This window comes from Drosophila kikkawai, chromosome 2R (assembly GCF_030179895.1).
Source record: "Drosophila kikkawai strain 14028-0561.14 chromosome 2R, DkikHiC1v2, whole genome shotgun sequence".
In the NCBI taxonomy this organism is placed as follows: Eukaryota; Metazoa; Arthropoda; class Insecta; order Diptera; family Drosophilidae; genus Drosophila; species Drosophila kikkawai.
Genome location: NC_091729.1, coordinates 26,147,166 through 26,168,126, shown reverse-complemented (window position 1 = coordinate 26,168,126; position 20,961 = coordinate 26,147,166). Strand labels below are relative to the sequence as shown.

Sequence of the window (20,961 nt, the reverse complement as noted above, 5' to 3'; positions counted from 1 at the left end):
CAACCCGGTTTAAGCGAACTGACATTTCGGAGAGCGAACACCTGTTGATCTCTGTTTATTTTCGGAGTAACTTATGATTTAAAATTAAAATTTTAAATGGATTTTTTTTAGGCTGGCGCCGGAACATTTGTGTTGGCCAAATCGTACATTTGCCTCTGCTTGTTCCGCCGGCTCTGCGTGCGTATCACGAGATACAGACCGACCACAACGGCGAGGGCCAGGAGCAGGGCACAGACCACAAACCAGCCGTAGAAGCCCGGCTCATCCTCATCCTCGTCCAACTCCGAATTTTCCCACTCGGTAAAGTTTCCCGCGGTCTGATTCTCCTTCAGTTTTCCTGCCTTGTGCTCGCGGAAAAGCGATGCCTTGGCCAGATTATTCGATTCAGGGGCCTGGAAAACCGGCTCCGTGTTGTCAATCCGGACGAAGGTGAGTCGGGCACCGGCTAGAGGCTGCTTGTAGCGCCTTAACCCGTGGCCGTAGTACTCGTAGATGTCGGCGCCGAACTCCCGTTGCTGGTCCACCCACTGGCCAATCACCTGGACCTTCACCTCGCTCCTGGCGTCCATGGTGCGGCCGAAGTACGCCTTCTCGGCCACGTCCAAGCCGCCCACGCCGTGCTCGTCCAGTTGCAGGACCGAGCCGCGATGCTCAAAGAGCAGCGGCAGCCTGGCCAGATGCTGCTCGTCCCGATACACAGTGGTCGTGTTCAGCTCGATCTTCTCCACGAAGGCGTAGTTGAGGCTGCCGTAGATGGGCTTCCGCTCGCCGCTCGGATTCCGGAGCACGCTGTCGCCCAGGTGCATCTTGTAGCTGTTGGTGACGTTGCGCCAGGGCAGATAGGTGATGTTCCGCAGCTGGTACATCAGCGGCTCCAGCTCCACCAGCACATTGATGTTGTCCTCCAGGCCGTACTGGAAAGGATTCAATCTTTATGAGCGATCTTGGGGTAATCCTGGAGGAAACACTCACAAAATTGTCCCCGAATATCATGACCACGCAGGTGAAGAGGCTGTCGGTCACGGCATTGACCAGATCCGTGTGCCGGAAGTGGCACAGCTCTGTCTTCTCGCGCTCTACGTTGGTGGCCTTGGCTATGTAGGTCAGTCGCTCCTTGGGGTTCAGCTCGGCGGCATAGTTCTTGAGCACGGTGTGGTAGGGCACCCAGGCCAGCACCGAGTCGGCACTGTTGGCGCACAGCTCCTTCTGGGCGCCGCGTCCACTGAGCTCGCCGTTGTGCAGCCGCAGGAAGTGATGGTTGTCCCTGTGCACCGTGGTGGATCCATGATCGGCGCACAGCGTGTCTACGAGGCTCGCCTGCGGATTAAAGACAGATAAAGGTGGTAGTATTTGGACTTATCTAGGCACCAAACTGCCGCCGGAACGGCCTTATCTATAGTCTTCCTCTCTGGGCACCATTGTCTGCTTTTTGCTTTATCGCCAAAAGCTAATTCAATTTGGAAAACATATGAGTATGGCTGATAGCCACTCGAGGTGGCACATTTATGGCCTAGCACCTGGCATTGGATCAAGTCACTTAAGGATGTCGATCACCGAGACTGGTTTCCAACACTTTGGAGCTGAGATTTTGCCATTTTTGGTCAGGGGGAGGGAAGGTCATGTGGCTTTAAATGGAAAAGCTAAAGTATAGTTGCGTGAGGTCTTGATTTTTAAAGAAATTGTAAGGTGTTTATGGGCAAAGCTCTTTAAGGGAATAATGAATACTATTTGAATATAAGAATCAAATGTTTTGATTAGAAAACAAACTGCATTGAAATAAACCCCAAGAGAGGCGCATAAATTAGCACAAAATTAGATAAAACTGCACTCCAAAGGTTTTCCAAATAAGTAACATTCCCTTTGGTTGATTCACCTTCTCCTTTAGGGTCAGAGTGGTGGCCTTAATATGACACTGCAGATCCCGTTCGCTGGGCATCACCACATGGCGATCAATCTCGGAGAGAAGCAGCGGCTCCGTCTCAATGCAAAAGTGAGGGTGCTCCTCGAAGGCCGAGCCAAGAGTCACCACTAGCAGCACCAAGGCCAAACATCCGATGGGTTTAGCTAGCGCAAACATTTCCGCCGTTCCAGAGTTCTTGGAGTCGTCTGTAGCTGCCGCCGGAGCACGCGCGAGTCGGTCAGTGGACAAATAGAAACTGAATTTGCAATTTAAACGGACAAACGCTGACCGATCGGTGGATCGGCTAACGAACGACCCGAGAATATCACCATATTTATCTATCTGGTGAAGGATTTCGGGCCGAGATTCGGGTCGATTTTCGATGAGCAAACGTCACCGGCGAGTGAGTAACTGCTGCTAGGAGGGGTGGCAGCCGCCTATTGCTTAAATTGGAGCGTCAACCAAGGCGATAAGATAAAGTTGGTAGGCATACCGACTCCCGATGTGACCCAGCTAGGCTGTATATTCCCAGATTAAGCAATAACCAATCCAGAAATAGTAAAGAGAAAAGACTATCCAAAATTCCAACAAGATTACACTTTATTTGTTTAAATAGCAAAAGTTTTATGCAATTCTCAGTTTGGGTTTGTACACTTCTCATCGAAATTGTTGGACAATTGTTGTATTTGCAATTTTAATTACTTCATGTTCCCTTTTGCTTCTTTTTTTCTGTACAAAATTGGAAAATAACAGGGGGTAACAGGCTTATGAGCTAGAGCTTATTGATATTATCCGTCTTATCCTAGATTGGCAACGAGCTGTCTCTGAGCGTCGATGGTGGGGTGGATCCCTTCAACAGCAACAGGAGAGGTGTGGAGAGGACAGGAAGAACGAATCTCATTCTAGAAACAAAATTACATTATAATAATCTAATGATGTAGAGCAAAGGAGCAGTTACCATCTGAGCTGCTGTCGACATTGGGGAAATAGTCAAACACATCGTCTTCGGCATCATCGTCCCCATCTCCGTCAACGTCCACGTCTATGTCCTCATCACTGCTTAGCAGCTCGCCGTCATCCAAATCCCCATCATCGTCATCATCATCATCATCCTCGTCCTCGTCATCGTTGTTGCCGTTGCCGTTGAGGTTGCGCCGCAGCATGGGGAAACCCATAAAGTCAGGACCTAAAGTAAATGCTGCTTGCGGGTAAGACGTTGAAGGAGCCACTCGGGAATAGCACATCACTTACTCTCGGAGCCCGTATCCGAACCGTCCTCATCAGATTCGGGCACCTCCTCATCATCTTCCTGCAAGCATAGACATAATATTTAGTTCAATATCATCCATACGCCGCATAAGGGTTCGCAGATCGATTGCAGCGCTGGCATTTAGATTCGGATTAAGATGTGGATTCGGGTGGCCACTACCGTTCCCGCTCCCGTAGCTACCACCCAGTGTACGTGCTCGCCGTCGCACGCCAACAATTGAGCTGTTGGCTGCATGCTGGCGGGAAAGATTCGGATTTGCGTACAAAGCGGCGGCGGGATTTATCTGACGGGACTCCTCCTCGGCCGCTAGCGCCGCCTCAAACTCCAACATGGACGAATGACCGCCATGGGCATCGATGGCACCCGCTTGATGCGGCTCCGAGGACGACGCAGCTAATGCGTCGTCCACCTCGCTGCCCAGATCCTTAGCAGTTGGACGCACCTCTTCCGACCGCTCGCCCTTCTTCACGCCCACCGCATAGATCTTCACGTAGGTCTCCTGCTTCGATTCGTAGCCGCTGTAGTCCTCCACGACCGCGATGAGGCCCCCGTTGGCGCTGACGCTCAGGTCATTTATATTGCGCTTCACATCAATGGTAGCTATGCTGGAGTAGTCGTACGAGTCCAGCACATTGAAACTCGTGTCGTAGGTGGTCGTCTCCGAGTCGTGATCCCTGTCTGCGCCCAAGCTGGCACCATAGATGACGTGCATGGGCGAGAAGGTGCATTGGCGTTGGTCCAGCACGGGCACCGTTTGCAGCAAGTGGAAGGTGCGCAGGTCCCAGACCTCCGTGTTGGCAATGATCTGCATGGGAAGATAGTTAATTAAGTCGAGAAACATGGGTTAAACGGAAGGCTCACCTCCAGACAGTTGGGATGGAAGACGCCCGATATGCACTGATTGAACTTGTCGAATTTGTGGATCTCCTTGCCCGAACGCACATCCCAGAGAACGCCATCTGTGGAGGCAATAGAAAATATTGTAAAAAAGGCTTGGTATTTGTTGGTATTTTTTATATCTTTGTTTATATTTCTTACCCGACAATATCAGCTCATCTGTGCGACACAAAGTCGCTCGGTTTTTGGTGTAAAGATTCGGGATGGTTGGAGTAAAGGTGGACATCCTGGTGCCCGTATTTATGTCATACAAGACGGCGCACTGCAAAGGAACAATCACGAAATCATGTAGATCATATCCTAAATGTTAAGGATGCATGCTCCTCTCGCATCTGCAAGAAAACTCACCTCATTTTGAGTGCCCAACAGGCGATCCTGCGATGTCTGACTAAACTCGCAGTAGGTGACGTCGGGCAGGCGCAGCTTCAGCTTGAACTCATTGTCGGCTATGGACCACAGGATGCTGGTGGGGATGCGCCAAAAGCTGGAGGTGATGACCAGATCCCCAGCACGATTCGCCTTGATCGCATCCACACTAAAGTTGTGGCAGTTCGAAAAGAACTGCTCCACGCCGTTGTTCAGGTTGAAGACCCTGCCGTCGCCCTGCTGGGTGCCCACGATGATGTACTTGCCCACCAGATCGCAGCAGGTGAACTCCAGGTCCTCGTAGTCCGCCGAGCGAAGGGTACGCCAGGGCGAGAAGTGGGTGTGGACGTAGCGGCGATCAAAACGGCTTGTATTGAAGCCCGCTTGGGTGCGGGCATGCCGGCTGGTCAGGTTGTAGTTGGAGCTCAGCAGGCGACTGGGCCGCGGATCGGGGCACTTGTGCGGCTCGTATAGGTCAAACTGGGGGCAGGTGATCACCGGATTGTTGCACAGCGAGTGCTGGTTGGTGAGATATTCCGTCACGATGGTGTTCAGGGTCACCCGGTTGGGATGCGGCTGGGCCAAGTCGTCGGGCAGGCCCATGGCCATGCCGCCCGGCTCCATCATGTGCTTCTGGATGACGTTCGAGCGGCTGACCGAGGAGCTCATCGACGGGTGGCGCTCCGTTCGCCGGATCTTGATGGGCGGAGTCTGGCTGCTGGCATTCAAGCATCCAAAGTTCGGTATGCCGCTGCTGCCACTGGCTGCTTCTCCAGCTCCCGCGACCGTTCCCACTGCAGCCAGCAGGGAGTCCTCGCTGAAGCTCCTGCTCGGCTCACCGCTGGCCATAATCGCCGCATTCACATCCTGCATTCGGCTGCGCAGGCGGCTCCTGGACAGCGAGCTGCTGCCGCCGCTGGGCAGGGTCTTGTAGTCGAACGGCGACTGGTGGAAGTTGCGCGTGGTCGGCGTCTGCAGCGGCAGACCCACCTCGCGCTGCAGCATCTGGGCCGTCTGCGAGAGGCCGTTGCTCTCCAGGTGCTCGAAGATGAGCTGGTAGAGCTGCTGCTTGTTGTACTGGATGCGCGTCTGGGCAATCACGTTCGCCTTGTGCATGTTGGAGAGCGACGGATCCAACGGGTTGTTCAGCGGCTTCGTCTTGCCCGACACCCGCTCGAGCAGCTCCAGGGCGTACTTCTGGAAGATCACGTGCTCCGCCCGCTTCTCCTGTAGTATGGGGTCCCGCATCAGCGTCTGGAGCTGTCCGCTGGCAAAGAGCGGCAGCTTGCTTACGATCTGCCGGACGCGATCGGAGCGAGCGAGACCCGCTAGGGCTCGGCAGGCCATGCCGCGGATGCAGTCTGCATCCGTGATGGGTCCCTTGGTCTGCATCAGCGAGAGTAGCACCACGATGCCGTTGTTGGAGCACACCGACTCCCACACGCGCTCGATCAGCTCCTCGGCGTACTTGTTGTTGGCCTTGTTCTTGCGCGACGAGTTCCCGAACTTGATCATCCTACCGCCGGCGCTGCTGCTGTCCGGATTGCGGATAATCGGCGAGCAGACGCAGTGGCAGAGCACGGCCAGCGCCGACTTGAGCACCTCCGCGTCCGTGGTTATCTCCCCAGCGGCTGCGCCCAGTACCGAGCAGAAGCCTGATGTGGTGGTCTTGTCCAGCATCGTGAGGCGTTCGCAGAGGACGACGTACACCCGCGGGATGATGCAGCAAACGCTGAGCACATCCAGGGCCGAGCGCACCGTCTCCGAGCGTCCTGTGTTCATCCAGTCGTAGCTGAAGGCGATGATCCTCAGCAGCATGGTGATGCCGCCCAGCTTCATCAGCTGGTCCACCGGCTGCCACTGGGCGCGGATCGAGGTGTGCTCCTGGAGGGTGCGTATCTGGTCGTGCAGCTGGTCAAAGGTCAGCTTGGCGGCCACCGTGGGATTCTGGCTAAAGAAATGCGACGAGGAGGCGGCGTAGTGCTGGCAGAGGAAGCTGTTGTACTTGTAGAAGAAGTGCGCCTCCATGTACCGCTTGAGGGCCACGCACACATGGCGCACCATCTGCCGCGAGGCGCACTCCTGGTCCTCGTTGATCTCCGAGTCGTTGTCGCTGTCATTGTGGCTGGGATCGAGGATCTTCAGCACGGAGATCTGTGTGGATAAACTGGATTACGTCCTGGACCTTTCTACGTTTTCATTTCCCCTAAAGGTTACTCACCACATTGTAGAGCTTTCGCAAGCCATCCTGGGCATCAAACTCATCCAATATGACCTTGAACTGGAAGCTCAGGCTGAAGAACATGGTGGCATGACACTTGGAGGAGTCGTGGCAGCGCCCCAGGATCCACAGGGCATAGCGCACCAGCTCCGAGATCAGCGGACGCTGCATGCTACAGATGCGCTCCATGGCATCCTCGCAGTAGGCCAGATAGTAAATGGCTATGGACACGCCCGTGGTGGCCAGACTGGGCCGGGGAACCTTCAAGAGAAGCTGCAGGAGGGAAGCAAGGTTAAGGGGAATCTATTGCCACAGGGATTTGATCGCGTTGAACCCACCTCCAGGCCACCGTGGGCAATAAACTCCAAGGCAAACTTCTTGTGACACAGCAGCGAGGCCAGATACTTGAGCACCTCGTAGGCCAGGCAGGTGTCGCGGCGATCCAGGTTCTCCAGATAGCCAAAGATCAGCTGCATCACGTTGTTCTCGAAGGCCATGGCCAGGTACTCCTGATACTCGCCCAGGCTGGTCAGGTATCGCATGATCAGCATCTGGCTGGTGTCCGCCGTCGGCGGATGCATGGGTATGTACATGCGCTTGTAGTACCTCGACACGGGAAAGGCATCCCGGCTGTTCTCGAACAAGATGGACATGTTGGAGGCATCGCCATGAACGGCTGGGATTCCGGCGCCACCGCCATTGTGCTGCGGCGACTGGGGAGCGGACTGATTGCTGGCACAGGCCACCCAGCTGAGCATGTTCGCCGACGCCGTGCTGCTGTCCGCCGACTGATTGTGCAGCGATGTGTTGCTGGCCTCGGAGGCGGCACTCTTGCTGATAGCCAGCAGCATGTGCAGGCGCTTGATCATCTTGGGCACCAGGCGCATGTTCTGATCCCTGTAGTTGATGGTTATGTCGCTCACATCCATGGCATCCGCCAGGAGGCCGGTGGCATAGCTCTGCAGTGGTTCAATGCTGTCCTCCGCCCAGCTGTAGATGCGATTGATGGTCCCGTCGTCGTCGGCGGTCTGAAAGACCACTGTGGTCTCCAGGCCAGGCATTAGCTCCAGGATGAGGCGGCAGGCCAGGATGTTGAGTTCCAGAGAACTGCGGCTCACGCCCTGGCGACTGAAGTAGTTCTCCCGCAGGTAATCGCTGAGGAGCTGCAAGGTAAAGGTGAGTCTCTAAGCTGGGAACTCTGGAGGAACCCTACCTTGCTCATGAACGCATCTTTGCGGAAGAGCAGCTTCAGCAGCAGTCCATACTGGCAGCTGGGATCCGCTCGGTAGGGATGACGCGTGTCCAGGGGATCCGGGTCCTTGCGTCTATACACATCCTTCTCGCGCTCAAAGATCTCGGCCAGGCTGCGGGTTTAAAGGGTTATAGTCAAGGTTGCCTAGAGCATTTTTTCTCTTTTGTTACCTTCTCAAAGTGGGTATGGGATCGTAGCCGTTTTGGGTTTGCTGCTGCTCCCACTTTTCGATGATTGCTGTTAGCTCCCTCTTGGTGGCCTGACGGCGATCGGCGGCAGCGGTTTCCTCTGGATTGCCGCCATCCTCGCCGCTATTACTGTCGTTGCTGTCATTTTCAGCATTCTCGCCGCCATCGCCGGTGCCGCTCTCGCTCATGGCTTCCTCTTCGCCCTCTTGGTTATCTGGCGCTGCCTCACCTGCATCCTCCTCCTCCTCCGCCTGGGCAGCCATCTCTTGAGCCTCGTCCTCGCTCTGATAGGCCACAGCCACGGCCTCGGCCATCAGCGTCGCCTCGCGTTCAGCCGCAGCAGCAGTCGCCGCCGCTGCCGCCTCCTCCTCGCCTTCATTGCCCGCAGACATTGGATGCGAATCGCTGGGCAGCTAGTCCTAGCCGCTTACCTAGTTAGTTAGGGAGTCCAAACGCAGCAAAGCGTTGCTCCAAGTGACGAAATCTAAAGCGTGCGGCGGAAAATACCACGCGCTCTTATTTTTTGCACAACAGTGTGACCGTGTGCCGTTCAGCGAGAAACACCACCGGGCAGAAGCAGAGGGACCAGCGTTTTGTAGCTCCCTCCCTGAAGCCACACCAATCGGTTTGTTTTGTTTTGTCGGCCGATTGGAGCCGCCTCTATATAATACATACAAATATATAATATACCCTATTATATAGTCCGATTCTCCGGCTAAAGTACACATCATGGGTTTCCTCTACATTCTGGGCTGGGTGTCCCTGGGCATACAGATAGTGTTCCTCACCCTGTCCATAGGTGAGGCCACCCGCCGCCGCCGTCTTTGTTTGGTGCCAACGTCTACTCTTTTTTCTTTCAGTGGCCGGCCTCTACTACCTGGCAGAGTTGGCGGAGGAGTACACCACGGCGGCGCGAAAGTGCATTCTGGGCATGATTAGCTTCACCATCTTCGTGTACATCCTGTTGATGCTGTTCGAGGACCTGCCCTGGAGCATGATTATCTGCGGCTTCGTGGCTCAGGGTTTCCACCTGGCCATCATGGGTGGATTCCCCTTTGTGCGCCTGCTGTCGCTGCCCCTGCTGGGCTCCCTGGCCATGCTGGTGGTCAATCACTTTCTGGCCTTTCAGTATTTCACCAGCGTGTATGTGCCTTTTACGCAGGTTAGTGGATATATCGGGAGAGGGGGTCATTACCTACTTTTCCCAGTATAATTTATTTCTTTATTCAACCAGGTCCTGGCCTACTTCACCATCTGCATGTGGATCGTGCCCTTTGCCCTGTTCGTCTCGCTCAGCGCCAACGACAGCGTCCTGCCCACCACCGTCAGCGACCAGAGCCGGCGCAGTCCCGACGTGGTCAGCAATTACTTTTCGCGGAACAAGAAGCAGGGACTGCTCTCTTTGTTCCAGTATCTGAAGGAGACCGTGCTCCCAGGACGGAGCAAGAAGTCCTTCTAGGATTACAGTCCATCCGATGATAGGTGTGTTCAGTAGTTTATTTATTGTTTAAATTTATTTTTGTAGTCACACCACCACACACACACACAGACACGACGATATTTTGTTTATTTTGTAAAAGGAAACTGAAATTGGAGTGTTACCATGTCTTTTAAGTAGCTCCATTTACAATAAATTGTGATAAACGAATGATATCGCACACTTCCCATTCGATTCATTGACTGGAAAGACCCAAGGCAGGTCCTGGAGGCCAGAAAAGCTCGAATTTAAACCATTTAATGCAAAATAGAGCCTTGGAAATGACTGCTCACAACTTTATTCAGGAAAACGTAATAGATATATAAGGAAAAAGGAGAATAAGTGCCAGTCTACCTATTCTGGACCTTGACCGTGCCATCGGCCATGCCAAAGTAACACTTGTGGGCCATATTCACAAACAAACCCGTCTCCAGGACGCCGGGTATCATGGTGATGGCCGTGTTGACCTCGGCCCAGTCGTACTCCCGGTTGGCAATGAACCTCCAGTCCATCAGGAAGTTACCATTGTCGGTCACAATTGGTCCAGCCTTGACCTTGGCCATCCTTAGCGAGGCCTCGCCTCCGAAGAGCGCCTCAATCTGCAGCTTGATTGGCACATAGGCCATGGGGGCCACCTCAATGGGTATGCCCCGGCACCACTGCTCGCCCAGGCGGGCAGAGTTCTTGGTGTAGTCGGCCACCACAATGAAATGCTTGGCGCAGTTGGCCACCACCTTTTCCTGCAGCAAACAGCCGCCGCCGCCCTTGATCAGCACCATTTTCCGGTCCACCTCGTCGGCTCCGTCGATGGATACATCTATGTTGGGATTCCTGTCCAGGTCGCCCAGGTTTAGGTTGTAGTCCAAGATCAGGTGGTGCGCCTGGTAAGACGAGGGTACACAGATGAGATCCGCCAGCTCGCCCTCCTTCCACCTGCGTTCCGCAATCCGCTGGACGGCATGCACGATGGTGGAGCCGCTGCCGATGCCCAGGATCTTGGTGTCCTCGGTCACCCACTGGTCCACGGCTGTGCGAGCCGCCGTCCTCTTGGCAGCATCTACGGCAATGTCGTCAGTCATCTTGTCGCGGGCTTGTGAGTAAAGTGCGGTTGCCCCGGTTAAGAGTAGTCTTTCGCTCAGATGTTGGATGAGGAGGAACTGAGGTCGCTGGACGCTGCGACGCAAAAGCTCCGATAACATGTGGTTAGCAATCGGCGTTCAATTCCAACTTCAATTGACATTGAGATCAAGCTCTGAGGAGCAGACGAGGTGATGCGCTAGGGATTTCTCACCGCTGCGTCCGTTACGTTTGTGCAACGTAAGCGCGACAACGGAACGTTAATTTCAAAAAATAATTATTGCAGGTAAGTGTAAGGTGTTAACTACTGTACTCTGTGTTTTATTCTATATTTATATAGTTTACAGGGTAATTTGACGTTCTTATAAATGAGAAATTGTGTACATTTTGTCTTTGTTTTTGTTATATTGAGATCTCAGATCTTTGTTTTATTAGAATCACGTAAGCCCCTTGTTTAATTTTTCTTTTTAATATTTTATATCACAAGGCAATTATGGAAATAGTGTGCAATCTTAGCAGATTGCGAAAGTTCCAAGCCTTTGGTTTTCAAAATAAATAGACTTAAGAACTTATCTAAATCATCTAGACTGGTGAGGTTTCTCTAATAAATAGTAAATAATAAAAAATAAAACATGACTCTTGAATGCCAATTTATTTATGATTAATAATGTTGAAAGAACATAAAAATATATATGATAATAAGCATTATTTTTAGTCTTCGAAATGATTATAATAATGTTTTATGGTTAATATAGGTTCATGTACCTTATGGCAGATTCTTAGTTCTTAATTTTTGTTCAAGTTAAATGGCTTGTCTTAAGGCTAACTCCCTGTATCTGTCTCACTTTGAGCCACTGGCCCCTTGGTCAAGTATAAAAGCACAAAATTGGTAGCATTTAGTTAAGAGAATCAAACAGATTCGAGGAGAAATCAAAGGTCACCACTTTGGGGGCAAAGAAACCCCCGTAGCCGGGTCGCCCTTTGTGATAGATTCCCAGGCCAACAAGCGGAACCGGCGGCTGAGGAACCACCTCCTGCACATCCACAAAGGGCACTGTGTTCTGGGCCGCATCTTTCTCCCGGCTGGAGCTGGTAAACTCCATGAACTGGTTGGTCTTAGATAGCGGCAGCGACGGCAGCTCAGAGGCGGTGGGCAGACCACCGTCCTTCACAATCAGCTTCTGGCGCTGCGCGTTGGTGTTTCCCAGCCAATAGCTCTTCGTTTGCGGTTCCACCAGGAGGCCAGTAGAGAAGTTAAAGGGAGTGAAGCGCACCTCGAGATTCAGGTGTTTGTTGAGAACACGGAAACGTACACCGGTGACCACGTGGTGCGTGGCATTGCCCACGATCTCATCCAGGTCCAGGGCTCGGCTGTCCGCACTCAAAGTGTGATAGTCGTAGCCATCGCGTAGATCCGAATCGGTGAGGTTGAGCTCCTCCAGGGGCTGCCATTCCAGGGAGCTGATATTAATGGCCCCGCGGGGCAGGAGCTCGCCCTGCTGCAGCTGCAGGTGGAATACGCGGTGGTGCTTCACAAACCTGACACCGGTAACGATCCTGTTGCGCCCGAAATCCGAGACAGAGTCGCGCAGGTTGAAGTAGCGATCGGACTTTGGACCGGGCTCGTCGCACAGGCAGAAGCAGTAGTGGCAGCGCCAGAAGAGCCAGTACGACCAGGAGGAGGGCTCCACCGCCTTGGCCCTGCACTCCCCGTCCCCTTTTTCGCCCAGTGTGGGCCCATCACCAAAGGAGATGTACTCGTACCGCCGCACAGAGTCATTGGACGCCGGGCAGATGGTCATATCCGACTCGACGAAGCCGCAGTTGTAGAGCCTCCCCTTGCAGGGTGGCTGCTGGCCACAGAGCTCATTTTCCGGCTGATAGCAGCCCGTGGGACTGCTGTCGTGGTGATCATCGCAGGTGCCCCAGCAGTTCTGGCCCTCGTTCAGGTTGATCTCGTTCTCCACGAAGCCCTGCAGCAGGCGGGTCACGCGCGAGTAGGTCTTCTCCTCCACATGCTGCTTCTGGTCGCCTGGATCACAGCGCCAGTAGATGCGTCCGCTCTTCGACATTACCTGATGCAGCACCCGCTGTGCCTCTGCCAAGCGCCGCTGGTGGTGCTCCCGCATCAGCTGCAGCTCCTGCGTGAAGTTACCCCGTCCAAGCTGACGCAGCACCATATACGAGTACTCCATCAGGGCGTAGCCCTTGAGCTCCGTGAAGGCGGCCGTGGAGAAGATATGGTAGGCAAATTGCTGGGGCGACTGCCGGCCCAGGCACATCTGCTCGGGGTCCGCCTCGAAGCTGGCTGTGAGATCGGAGAGTAGGGAGTGGTCATTCTGGCTGTCGATGGCCAAGGAATCATCGCCGTAGAGGCAGGTAACCAGCAATTCCAGCTGCGAGGAGAGTGAGTCGGGGGCGGGATCCACGCTCCAGAGGGAGAACTTGAGCAGCGTGCTCGGCTCCAGGGTGTCCTTGTGCTGCTCGTAGTCCCCCAGCTGTGAGTAGCGAATGTCCACGAGTTTCATCAGGCTCTTCAGCTGCGCAAGTCGATGGAGAAGCGACGACTGGTCTCGTGTCTTTCGCAGCAGCGTCTCGATGGTCAAGGCAGTGCTGAGTGCCTGCTGCTCTTCCAGTCGCCGGATATTCCCGTTCACAGCCTCCATTTGCTGGAGCAGTCGCTGCTGGTGCTCGTAGATCACAGCTCCCGCTGTGACCTCAGCCACGGGCAGCTTTTCGATGAGGCTCCAGGAATGGAGGATCGTCTGGGTGACCTCCTTGATAAAGCGTATAATGTCCACGGTCTGTTGGATGGCTCCGCCTGCTCCGGAGGAGGCGGAGTACCCAGGCACCGCGAGCACGCTAAAAGCGCACAAAATCAGCAACAACTTCATAACCTGTCAAAAATCACGTTTTATTTTCGGAAGCTTTAAAACGTTCTTAAACTTTATGATTTGTTTATTTGTTTACCCTTTGTTTTTCTCCTTCAGCAGCTGCTCGAAATGCTTACGTTGCAAATTAAGTTTTGTTGACTCCAGAAAATATATTTAAGCACTGCGTCCGATCATCGGACTCTCTCTGATCGCAACGAATAATTAAATGGAGTTCAGCTCTTACGCTTTATTATAATTTTTTTAAATAAAAACTGCCAACTTGTTTTCTATTTAAAATACTGCAGTTTAGTATTAATATTCTAATATTCTGGAAATATCTAAGAATTCAGAAAATGTAACGTAATTTCTGCTGATAGCCATATGACACTCTAATGCAGTTTTCATTAATTATAGCCAATTTGATTATTTCCCAGCTTTTATACACATTTTATATGTAGATTATCATCATTAAATAGATTATTTTTTTTCTATGAATCACTGATCTATGATCACTACAGCTGTTGCATGCCTAGAAAAAAACACATTTTTCAGGCATTTTAAACATAAACGCCACAGAAAATACCATAAAGGGCTGCCAAATCAAAGCATTTTAAAATGACTTACTGCGTGTGGGCAATGAGCAGAAAAGCTGAAAAAGGGGAATCCCATACTAAATGGAATGAACTGCAGAGTTGCATTCCCACCCACACATACATACATACACATGCACATACATATAACTCTAAGAATATTTGAAGGAAATTTAATACTTTTAGTGCACAAAAGCGGGAACTGTTGAATGCCGAAGCGATAAAGCTGAAAGGCAGAGCACAATCACAAAGGTGATTGCAATTTTTCTCTAGCTGCTTTCCAAGGCGGAAAAGCCGGAAAACCGGAGCACAGGGAGCCACGTGAATGGTCAGATACGGAAGCAGGGGAGCAAGCAAGCTGTTAAAGGATACTACCAGAGTGGGAGGACGGTGGCTCAAAGAATTTGTGTTAATGGATTTCACTTTTTAAGAAATAAATTACTATCTCCGGCCTCAAGGGGAGCGAGTCCTAGAGAGTCCACAAACAAAGTTCCGAGCAGTTTGCATGATTGGATGGGATTTTGGAGTCATTAGCAAAGAAAGATGCTGCACAAAGCCGAGAGGAATGCCCCTCAGTTTGTGATTATATCTGGTTCTCTGCACCTTTCCTCTTCCTGCCACGTCTCCCGATATGTTTGTATGTGGAAATTGGAGCTCTATTATTGCAAGTGAACACATAAAACAACAGCGGGGCCCAAAGTAAACAGCAATTAAGTGCAGCAAAAGGGTTGGGTTCAAACAGAACAAAAAAAAAAATTCAGAGGGAAACACGGCAAATGCAAATTGTTAATTAAAGAAATGGGCATTGTTTAATGCGCCCCATGTGAAATGTTCCGGGCCAACACCTGAGCCCCGCACAGCCATCCTTTCTTTTTGTTTCGCCCAAACTCATTGCCCTTTTCCCAATTACTCGTTGGAAAACATTATAAAGGAGAGCAGGATGTATGTAGGTTTAGCTAGGGAAACTGGAGCCTGGGATAGCATTCGAAAAATCGGTACATACAGTACCTTTATCCAGTACACTTCAATATATTAAAAATGATTTTGAATAATTAGAGATTTCTGTGGACTTTCCTGAAAATATATTTCAGAAAAGTTCAATTCAATCAATTACTTCTTGTAGTTTTTGTATTTTCTATTTATTTTAAGGACACAAAACTGTGCTTTCAATATTCCCTTTCTAAAGAGTACCCATTGATAGGTTCCCACATATTTCGAAAGGAGAAAAAAAGAATAAAAACGAGCATTCAGGACGAAGAGAGAGGGGTGCAAATGGACCGGCGACCCACTTGGAACTGCCCCGACGACAGCCATTACGACGGCGCCCCGCCGCACCTCGAAAAGTACCCGGAAAAGTGGGGAAAATGGCCTGTCCTGGCCTTTGTGCGAGTTATGATTGCCCCGTGCTGATGCTGCTGCTGATGATGACAATGTCGAATCTCGATCCCGGCTGCCCTGCATCGAACGACTTTCCAATGGGCACGATTTATAATTTGATTAGCGCATCGCTGAATGCACACGGAAAAGAAAAGTCAGGAAAGGAGTGCGGCGCGGAAGTGCAGCCGAGTGCACTGAGCGAAATCGGATGGGAGGTGGTGTTCCCGGTCCGGGGACTCTTATCTCATCATAGTGCAAAATGGAGCGGGCCATCACAGTCCGTTAGCTGACAATGACAAATGATGATGGAGGAGCGGTCGCAGAAGAAGAGTCCCAGAAAAAAAAGCCGGGAAAGCCTCTCGAAACCAAACTCGCTCTTTTGGCTTTCAATTAATCCGAGCAAGTGGCTCTTCTATTGAGCTAGGCCTCAGTTTCGGCCTCCTCTGGCTGCCATAATCAGTTGTGTTTTGTTTCGCCACAAATCCCTTCCCCTCCTCGGTCGAAAAAAAACACGATCCGCCCCAAAAGGGTTTTATCTCCGAAAACAAAGGGGCCGAAATTTGCCTCTGCCATTCATTAAACAATAAACAACAAATCCAGCTTTGGGGGGGCGTGGCGCCGCATCCTGCCCGGGAAATAGATTAATGGCCGCAGACAAGGCCCAAAGAATCAATTTATTACACGGCCGACAGTTGACCGCAAAAACGCGACCACAAAAAAGGTGTTTTAAAAGCCTGTATAGCAAAAGCTTGTGGAATAAAAATAAATACATAACTAAAGACTAAACTACGACATATAAATATGAAGAAGAAATGCAGATATTTTTCTTCTATTTTCGCCTTCAAAAATATAAATCAAATGGACAATATTAATGTAAAACTGGAAAATTTAAAACTCCTTTTTGAGATGCTAAAGCTTCAACTTTGCGCACTCGTAGCGCGTGCAGCAGGGATAACAGTCCGGGGCCTTGATGCAGCTCAGGCCAAGTCGGGACAGCTCAGCTGCCTCCCAGGCGCGATCCTTCTTGAACAGCTCTATCATTCGCTGGCGCCTGGCTCCAACGATCAGTAGATCGGCGGTGGCCATCTCAATGTCCAACGGCTTGACCAAAAAGTTAATGACGCCACTTCCTGAAGGGGACTTCAGCAGATCAGGTTGGTTCAGGAGAGAGAGGCTATCAATGAAATAGGGTTCGCAATTAAAAGGTTCCCTGCGAGAGATGTTCCCAATAGAAGCCTTACAAATTCCAGGACCTGTACATCTTGTTAGTGAGTGTGAGACAGCTGCACAGAAAACTCAGTGCTTCTGTGATTGGATACACTAATGTAAGCCAGCTGACAAACTCCTCCAGGCCGGATTTTATGCCTCCTCAATTAGGCTCCCCAACGATGACAAAAGGAATGCCCCAGGTCTCAGGGTACCGAATCGAGAATCTATCATAACTAAGCCAAAGATGCATTAATTTTAACACAGAAAGCTGTTCTGAGTTGGTTTTCATAAGGGTAAAAAATCTGCATACTGAATTTTTAAATTAAAATTTTTGCCAATTTTGTCAATTTTAACGATGTAACCCCTTATAAAATTTAGAAAAAAAATAAAAAAAAATTATTTCTCTCCGGACATGGCTAAAACGATTCGGCTGTTGATGCTGATCAAGAATATATATGATTTATAGGGTCGGAAATAACTCCTTCACTGCTTTACCAGCTTCTGACTGGAATTAAAGGACCCCTGCAAGGGTATTACTATTCAACAGCTAACAATACATTCTCATTCAAATCACAATAGTTTTAATTTTATCCAAAGCTATTTCCACCTTCAAAATTCATTATCATATAGACGAATAAATTTAAGAATCCAGAATTCAAAACCCTTCTTGAGTTGCTACAGCTTCGCCTTTGAGCACTCGTAGCGCGTGCAGCAGGGATAACAGTCCGGGGCCTTGATGCAGCTCAAGCCAAAGCGGGACAGCTCGGCTGCCTCCCAGGCGCGATCCTTCTCGAACAGCTCCATCATTCGCTGGCGCCTGGCTCCAATGATTAGCTGATCGGCGGTGGCCATCTCAATGCTTATTGGCTTGACCAAAAAGTTAATGACGGCACTGCCCGAGGGGCACTTCAGCAGATCGGGTTGGTTCAACAAGTCAAGGCTAGCAAGGAAATGGGGTTATAATTAATAAGTTCCTTGAAAGAGATGTTCCCTTACAAATTCGAGGAATTTTTCATCTTCTTGGGTTTTTTTGAAGGAAATGTTAATGAGACTGCTGTGTGTGTGGTGTGTGTGATTGGCAACACTAATGTAAGCCAGCTGACAAACTTCTCCAGGCCGGATTTGATGCCTCCTCAATTAGGCTCCCCAACAACGACTAATCGAATGCCCCAGGACTCGGAATGGGGGCGGGAAATTGAGGCTGAGTAGCTGCATGTAGCAGCAGACTGACACTCAACACCATTTGCCACTCACCAAAGGTCAATCGAGCGAGTTGAACCCTCCAGACGTGGGATGTACATATCAGCCGCCGTCCCTACATGGCTGCCACTTACGCTACAGAGGCGGCACAAGTGGGGATGGAAGGGTATATGATCCAGATGAGATAGTTTAACATCAGGTTTAAACAACTACAATTTACTTTGTTATAACTCTACGTTTATAATGCCTTTTCTTAGCCTTTGATTGAATGTTAAAACGAAATGCAAAATATACTTTCAATTAACCCAGTGTCCTCCCATTCACCTGGCTTCTAATTGTCTCCCTTTCACTTTCTCCAAGTCAACAAATAGTCACCACAAAATCCCCCTACACAGCGCATGGCAGCCAAAACAATAAAAAGACAAAGAAGTGGCGGTGCCAACAAAGAAGGCAGATGGAAAAACAAGGCCAAGCCAACACACAAATCGTTGTTCGGCAATTTCTGTCAGGCGGACTATGCCTTTTCATCCCATAAAGTCATGTTCCAAAACGGGCGGAGGGGGGGAAACAGTCAGGTGTGTAATTGCAATCCGAATTGGTCAAGTGTAACAATGCAAAGACGCATCCTGCAGCTCACACCTGCTGCCCGTCGAGGGAATCAATTTGATCCTTGAACTTAGGCAACAAACTGAAACTGCAACTTGGCCAGAAGCACGGCAAACGAAGAATAGAGAACAGGACACGGGATTGGGATAGGAATAGGGACCGGGACTAGGGAGTTCTCTCTGGGGAACAAAATCAAATTGCAAATTGCATCCCAAAATGTCACGTGCACATCGACGACACATTTTTCGAAGGCGGGAAGACCCAACACACACACACACACATACACAGTCTGACGGGGGTTTCCTTTTTGGTCGGAGATGTCGTGACATGGTCGACATGAGCAAAGGTTATTGCAATTGCCCGCCAGAGCAATCAGTGGACACCAGACACACGGAATGGATACCACAGACGGGAGCCGTTACAGCCAGTACTGTGTCAGCTGGATAACTTTTGGAGCCAAAAAGTAGCAATTTAATTTAAATTACTAAATACGATTTAATTTATATATTTATACCTTTCCTGGGTATTATAATTTCAGTCAGAAGTCTGTTAGAAAGTGAAGGAGTCATTTGCGACCCTATAAATCATATATATTATTGATCAGCATCAGCAGCCGAATCAATCTAGCTTAGTTTGACAGAAAACTAATTTTTTTAATTTTGTAAATTTTTTTCCCCTCAGATTTGATAAGGGTAACCCCTTAAAAAAGTGTGAAAAAATTAGAAATTTTAAAATAGTAAATTTAGAATGCAGATTGTTAATCTAATAAAATGTAAGACAAAACTGTTTTCCGATTTCAAATTAATGCATTTTTGGTTTAGTTATGATTGATTCAAAGTGTGGTCCTTGATCCAATGGCTTACTGTAAGGGTATACAAACTTCGGCTTTCCGAGAAAGCTTTTGTAGTTTAAGCTTGATTTGTACCAATACTAATGATATATCAAATTTATTAAAGCAAAATATACAGAAGCTTTGGTCTCAAAACTGTTTTTTGAAGTTGTTCTCAAAATTCTTAAAATTCTTAAATTTCTTAAAATTCTTAAAATATTTAAAATTCTTAAAATTCTTAAAATTCTTAAAATATTTAAAATTACAATTACAATTACTATTTTTTCTTCTTCACAGCTATTTTTCATGTAAGAAATATTCTTGTCTAGAAAAAAGCCAAGTTTGTAGACCTTTTTCGAGGGAAAAATGACTTGCCGTCTATAGCTGCACCTGCAACGGCTCCTGCAGTATGCGCTGAACTCTTTTGCTACTCCACGCGCGGGTGGCTTCATGGGAGGAGGTGGAGGAGTTGGGGCAGCAGCAGCAGCAGCAGATTTCGTGGGTGGCCACCCCACGCCCCATTCATTATGTTGACCACGCTGTCGCATTTGCTACGTGACATTCTGCTAACTGCCCTGAAAATGGAGCCGGGGCCGTGTCGCACTTGGTGCATTGTCGGCTCAGCTTATAGCCCTACGATGGACGACATGGCTCCTCCAAACGCAAGGTGGAGCTGGGATTGGAGTACCTTATTTAAGTACCTTATTTGTATTAATGTTTATTAATTCACTGCTCCCTTAAATATTAATAGTAATAGAAATATAATACTATAATTAACATTTACCAGAAATCTTTAACAAATAAATGCAAATAAATGCAAAATGACAATGAAAAAACTATACACGGAAACAATTTAATTAATCACTTTAAAGTTTTTTCATTTAAAATAAAACTTTTATGGTTAAATAATTTTAAAGACATTACAAAAATAATATTCCCTTCTCTCCGCTTCGTACCCTCTCTCTGGCTCTCACAAGCCTTGCCGATAAAGGACCTCCTCTGCCCCCCTGAGAATTAGATTGCAGTTAGTTCGCCTGCAGCCCGCTTTCCGCATCCTGCAGTTCATCCTAATCCTCCTGTTAGCTACTAAGATGCCCATCCCCATAGCCATGATGTTTTGACCGCCCATGAGATTTGGCCCGAAAATTGACTCGGCGCTCGGCAATTGGTGGAGCAGCGTATCCTCGATCCCCCCCTTCCCCCTGGTGATGGGTGCAACCCAGCTCAGCTTAGCTCAGCTCGTCGGGCTGCCAAATTTATCCAATTGCATTGCCATTACACTATACAAAGTTATGGCAATCTCTCTCCGGAGAATATCGCCGGGGCGGGCCGGCAAGAAACAAAGAAACAATGCAGTTCGAAAGTTGCCCGGGATTTGTGCGAGCATCGAATTGCAAGTAAATAAAGCGTCTGGAAAGCAACACCTCCGGCATATCCTCCTCCAATCCTTGCAGCAGCAGCAGCAGGAGTTGAGTTATGAACGTGCTGGGAGCAACAAAGCGAACACAACACCCGCAATCCGGGAAACTGGTAGCTGGTAACCGAAAGGGGCAAGCAGGAGGCGGTGGAAGCCTTGTAAAGTAAATGTGCAAACATTTATTTATGTGGCCTGCCAAGGAGCACTTTAAA

The 20,961-nt window shown here is 49.7% G+C and overlaps 7 protein-coding genes across 10 annotated transcripts; 1 reads left to right on the top strand and 6 right to left on the bottom strand.

Annotated features, from left to right (window-relative positions):
* Positions 1-24: 24 nt before the first annotated feature.
* LOC108072308 (uncharacterized) lies at positions 25-2,272 on the bottom strand. Its single transcript, XM_017163380.3, has 3 exons — positions 1,874-2,272; positions 973-1,317; positions 25-914 (listed from the first exon to the last, which is right to left on the bottom strand). The coding sequence occupies exons 1-3, from the start codon at positions 2,075-2,077 to the stop codon at positions 108-110; spliced, it is 1,356 nt and encodes a 451-aa protein (XP_017018869.1). The 5' UTR covers positions 2,078-2,272; the 3' UTR covers positions 25-107.
* Positions 2,273-2,481: 209 nt separating this feature from the next.
* mahj (LisH and WD40 domain-containing protein mahjong) lies at positions 2,482-8,624 on the bottom strand. 4 transcript variants are annotated; one of them, XM_017163373.3, is made up of 11 exons: positions 8,077-8,624; positions 7,868-8,018; positions 6,993-7,817; positions 6,655-6,927; positions 4,416-6,587; positions 4,209-4,329; positions 4,032-4,129; positions 3,613-3,975; positions 3,152-3,209; positions 2,859-3,098; positions 2,482-2,802 (listed from the first exon to the last, which is right to left on the bottom strand). In XM_017163373.3, exons 1-11 carry the CDS (start codon positions 8,484-8,486, stop codon positions 2,798-2,800), a joined length of 4,716 nt encoding a protein of 1,571 aa, XP_017018862.1. In that variant the 5' UTR covers positions 8,487-8,624; the 3' UTR covers positions 2,482-2,797. The 4 variants fall into 4 exon arrangements, 2 of the variants coding, with proteins under 2 accessions (XP_017018862.1, XP_017018863.1); XM_017163374.3 differs by having other exon boundaries at positions 2,859-3,086; XR_001770612.3 differs by lacking the exon at positions 2,482-2,802 and having other exon boundaries at positions 2,995-3,086; positions 3,152-3,975.
* Positions 8,625-8,700: 76 nt separating this feature from the next.
* Positions 8,701-9,754, top strand: LOC108072311 (protein TEX261). The gene is made up of 3 exons (XM_017163383.3): positions 8,701-8,893; positions 8,955-9,256; positions 9,329-9,754. The coding sequence occupies exons 1-3, from the start codon at positions 8,824-8,826 to the stop codon at positions 9,551-9,553; spliced, it is 597 nt and encodes a 198-aa protein (XP_017018872.1). The 5' UTR covers positions 8,701-8,823; the 3' UTR covers positions 9,554-9,754.
* A 92-nt stretch (positions 9,755-9,846) lies between these two features.
* Positions 9,847-10,978, bottom strand: Rpi (Ribose-5-phosphate isomerase). The gene has a single exon (XM_017163381.3). It carries the CDS (start codon positions 10,768-10,770, stop codon positions 9,922-9,924), a length of 849 nt encoding a protein of 282 aa, XP_017018870.1. The 5' UTR covers positions 10,771-10,978; the 3' UTR covers positions 9,847-9,921.
* A 303-nt stretch (positions 10,979-11,281) lies between these two features.
* Positions 11,282-13,776, bottom strand: LOC108072386 (uncharacterized). The gene is made up of 2 exons (XM_017163490.2): positions 13,619-13,776; positions 11,282-13,545 (listed from the first exon to the last, which is right to left on the bottom strand). Exon 2 carries the CDS (start codon positions 13,540-13,542, stop codon positions 11,545-11,547), a length of 1,998 nt encoding a protein of 665 aa, XP_017018979.1. The 5' UTR covers positions 13,543-13,545; positions 13,619-13,776; the 3' UTR covers positions 11,282-11,544.
* Positions 13,777-16,301: 2,525 nt separating this feature from the next.
* LOC108072288 (uncharacterized) lies at positions 16,302-16,888 on the bottom strand. Its single transcript, XM_017163356.3, has 2 exons — positions 16,730-16,888; positions 16,302-16,662 (listed from the first exon to the last, which is right to left on the bottom strand). Exons 1-2 carry the CDS (start codon positions 16,747-16,749, stop codon positions 16,398-16,400), a joined length of 285 nt encoding a protein of 94 aa, XP_017018845.1. The 5' UTR covers positions 16,750-16,888; the 3' UTR covers positions 16,302-16,397.
* A 367-nt stretch (positions 16,889-17,255) lies between these two features.
* LOC108072287 (uncharacterized) lies at positions 17,256-17,853 on the bottom strand. Its single transcript, XM_017163355.3, has 2 exons — positions 17,694-17,853; positions 17,256-17,637 (listed from the first exon to the last, which is right to left on the bottom strand). The coding sequence occupies exons 1-2, from the start codon at positions 17,711-17,713 to the stop codon at positions 17,373-17,375; spliced, it is 285 nt and encodes a 94-aa protein (XP_017018844.1). The 5' UTR covers positions 17,714-17,853; the 3' UTR covers positions 17,256-17,372.
* Positions 17,854-20,961: the final 3,108 nt, after the last annotated feature.

Excerpts from the sequence above, each read along its gene's own strand:
- LOC108072308 (XM_017163380.3), bottom strand. The coding sequence starts at position 2,077 with ATGTTTGCGCTAGCTAAACCCATCGGATGTTTGGCCTTGGTGCTGCTA. Across the intron at positions 1,318-1,873 it reads CTCTGACCCTAAAGGAGAAG|GCGAGCCTCGTAGACACGCT; the intron begins GTGAATCAACCA and ends TTTAATCCGCAG. Across the intron at positions 915-972 it reads TGATATTCGGGGACAATTTT|TACGGCCTGGAGGACAACAT; the intron begins GTGAGTGTTTCC and ends AATCCTTTCCAG.
- mahj (XM_017163373.3), bottom strand. The coding sequence starts at position 8,486 with ATGTCTGCGGGCAATGAAGGCGAGGAGGAGGCGGCAGCGGCGGCGACT. Across the intron at positions 3,976-4,031 it reads TCCATCCCAACTGTCTGGAG|ATCATTGCCAACACGGAGGT; the intron begins GTGAGCCTTCCG and ends CTTCCCATGCAG. Across the intron at positions 3,099-3,151 it reads TTCGGATACGGGCTCCGAGA|CATTTACTTTAGGTCCTGAC; the intron begins GTAAGTGATGTG and ends ACCCGCAAGCAG.
- LOC108072311 (XM_017163383.3), top strand. The coding sequence starts at position 8,824 with ATGGGTTTCCTCTACATTCTGGGCTGGGTGTCCCTGGGCATACAGATA. Across the intron at positions 8,894-8,954 it reads GTTCCTCACCCTGTCCATAG|TGGCCGGCCTCTACTACCTG; the intron begins GTGAGGCCACCC and ends TTTTTCTTTCAG. Across the intron at positions 9,257-9,328 it reads TGTATGTGCCTTTTACGCAG|GTCCTGGCCTACTTCACCAT; the intron begins GTTAGTGGATAT and ends TTATTCAACCAG.
- Rpi (XM_017163381.3), bottom strand. The coding sequence starts at position 10,770 with ATGTTATCGGAGCTTTTGCGTCGCAGCGTCCAGCGACCTCAGTTCCTC.
- LOC108072386 (XM_017163490.2), bottom strand. The coding sequence starts at position 13,542 with ATGAAGTTGTTGCTGATTTTGTGCGCTTTTAGCGTGCTCGCGGTGCCT.
- LOC108072288 (XM_017163356.3), bottom strand. The coding sequence starts at position 16,749 with ATGTACAGGTCCTGGAATTT. Across the intron at positions 16,663-16,729 it reads ATGTACAGGTCCTGGAATTT|CCTCTCTCTCCTGAACCAAC; the intron begins GTAAGGCTTCTA and ends TTTCATTGATAG.
- LOC108072287 (XM_017163355.3), bottom strand. The coding sequence starts at position 17,713 with ATGAAAAATTCCTCGAATTT. Across the intron at positions 17,638-17,693 it reads ATGAAAAATTCCTCGAATTT|CCTTGACTTGTTGAACCAAC; the intron begins GTAAGGGAACAT and ends TTTCCTTGCTAG.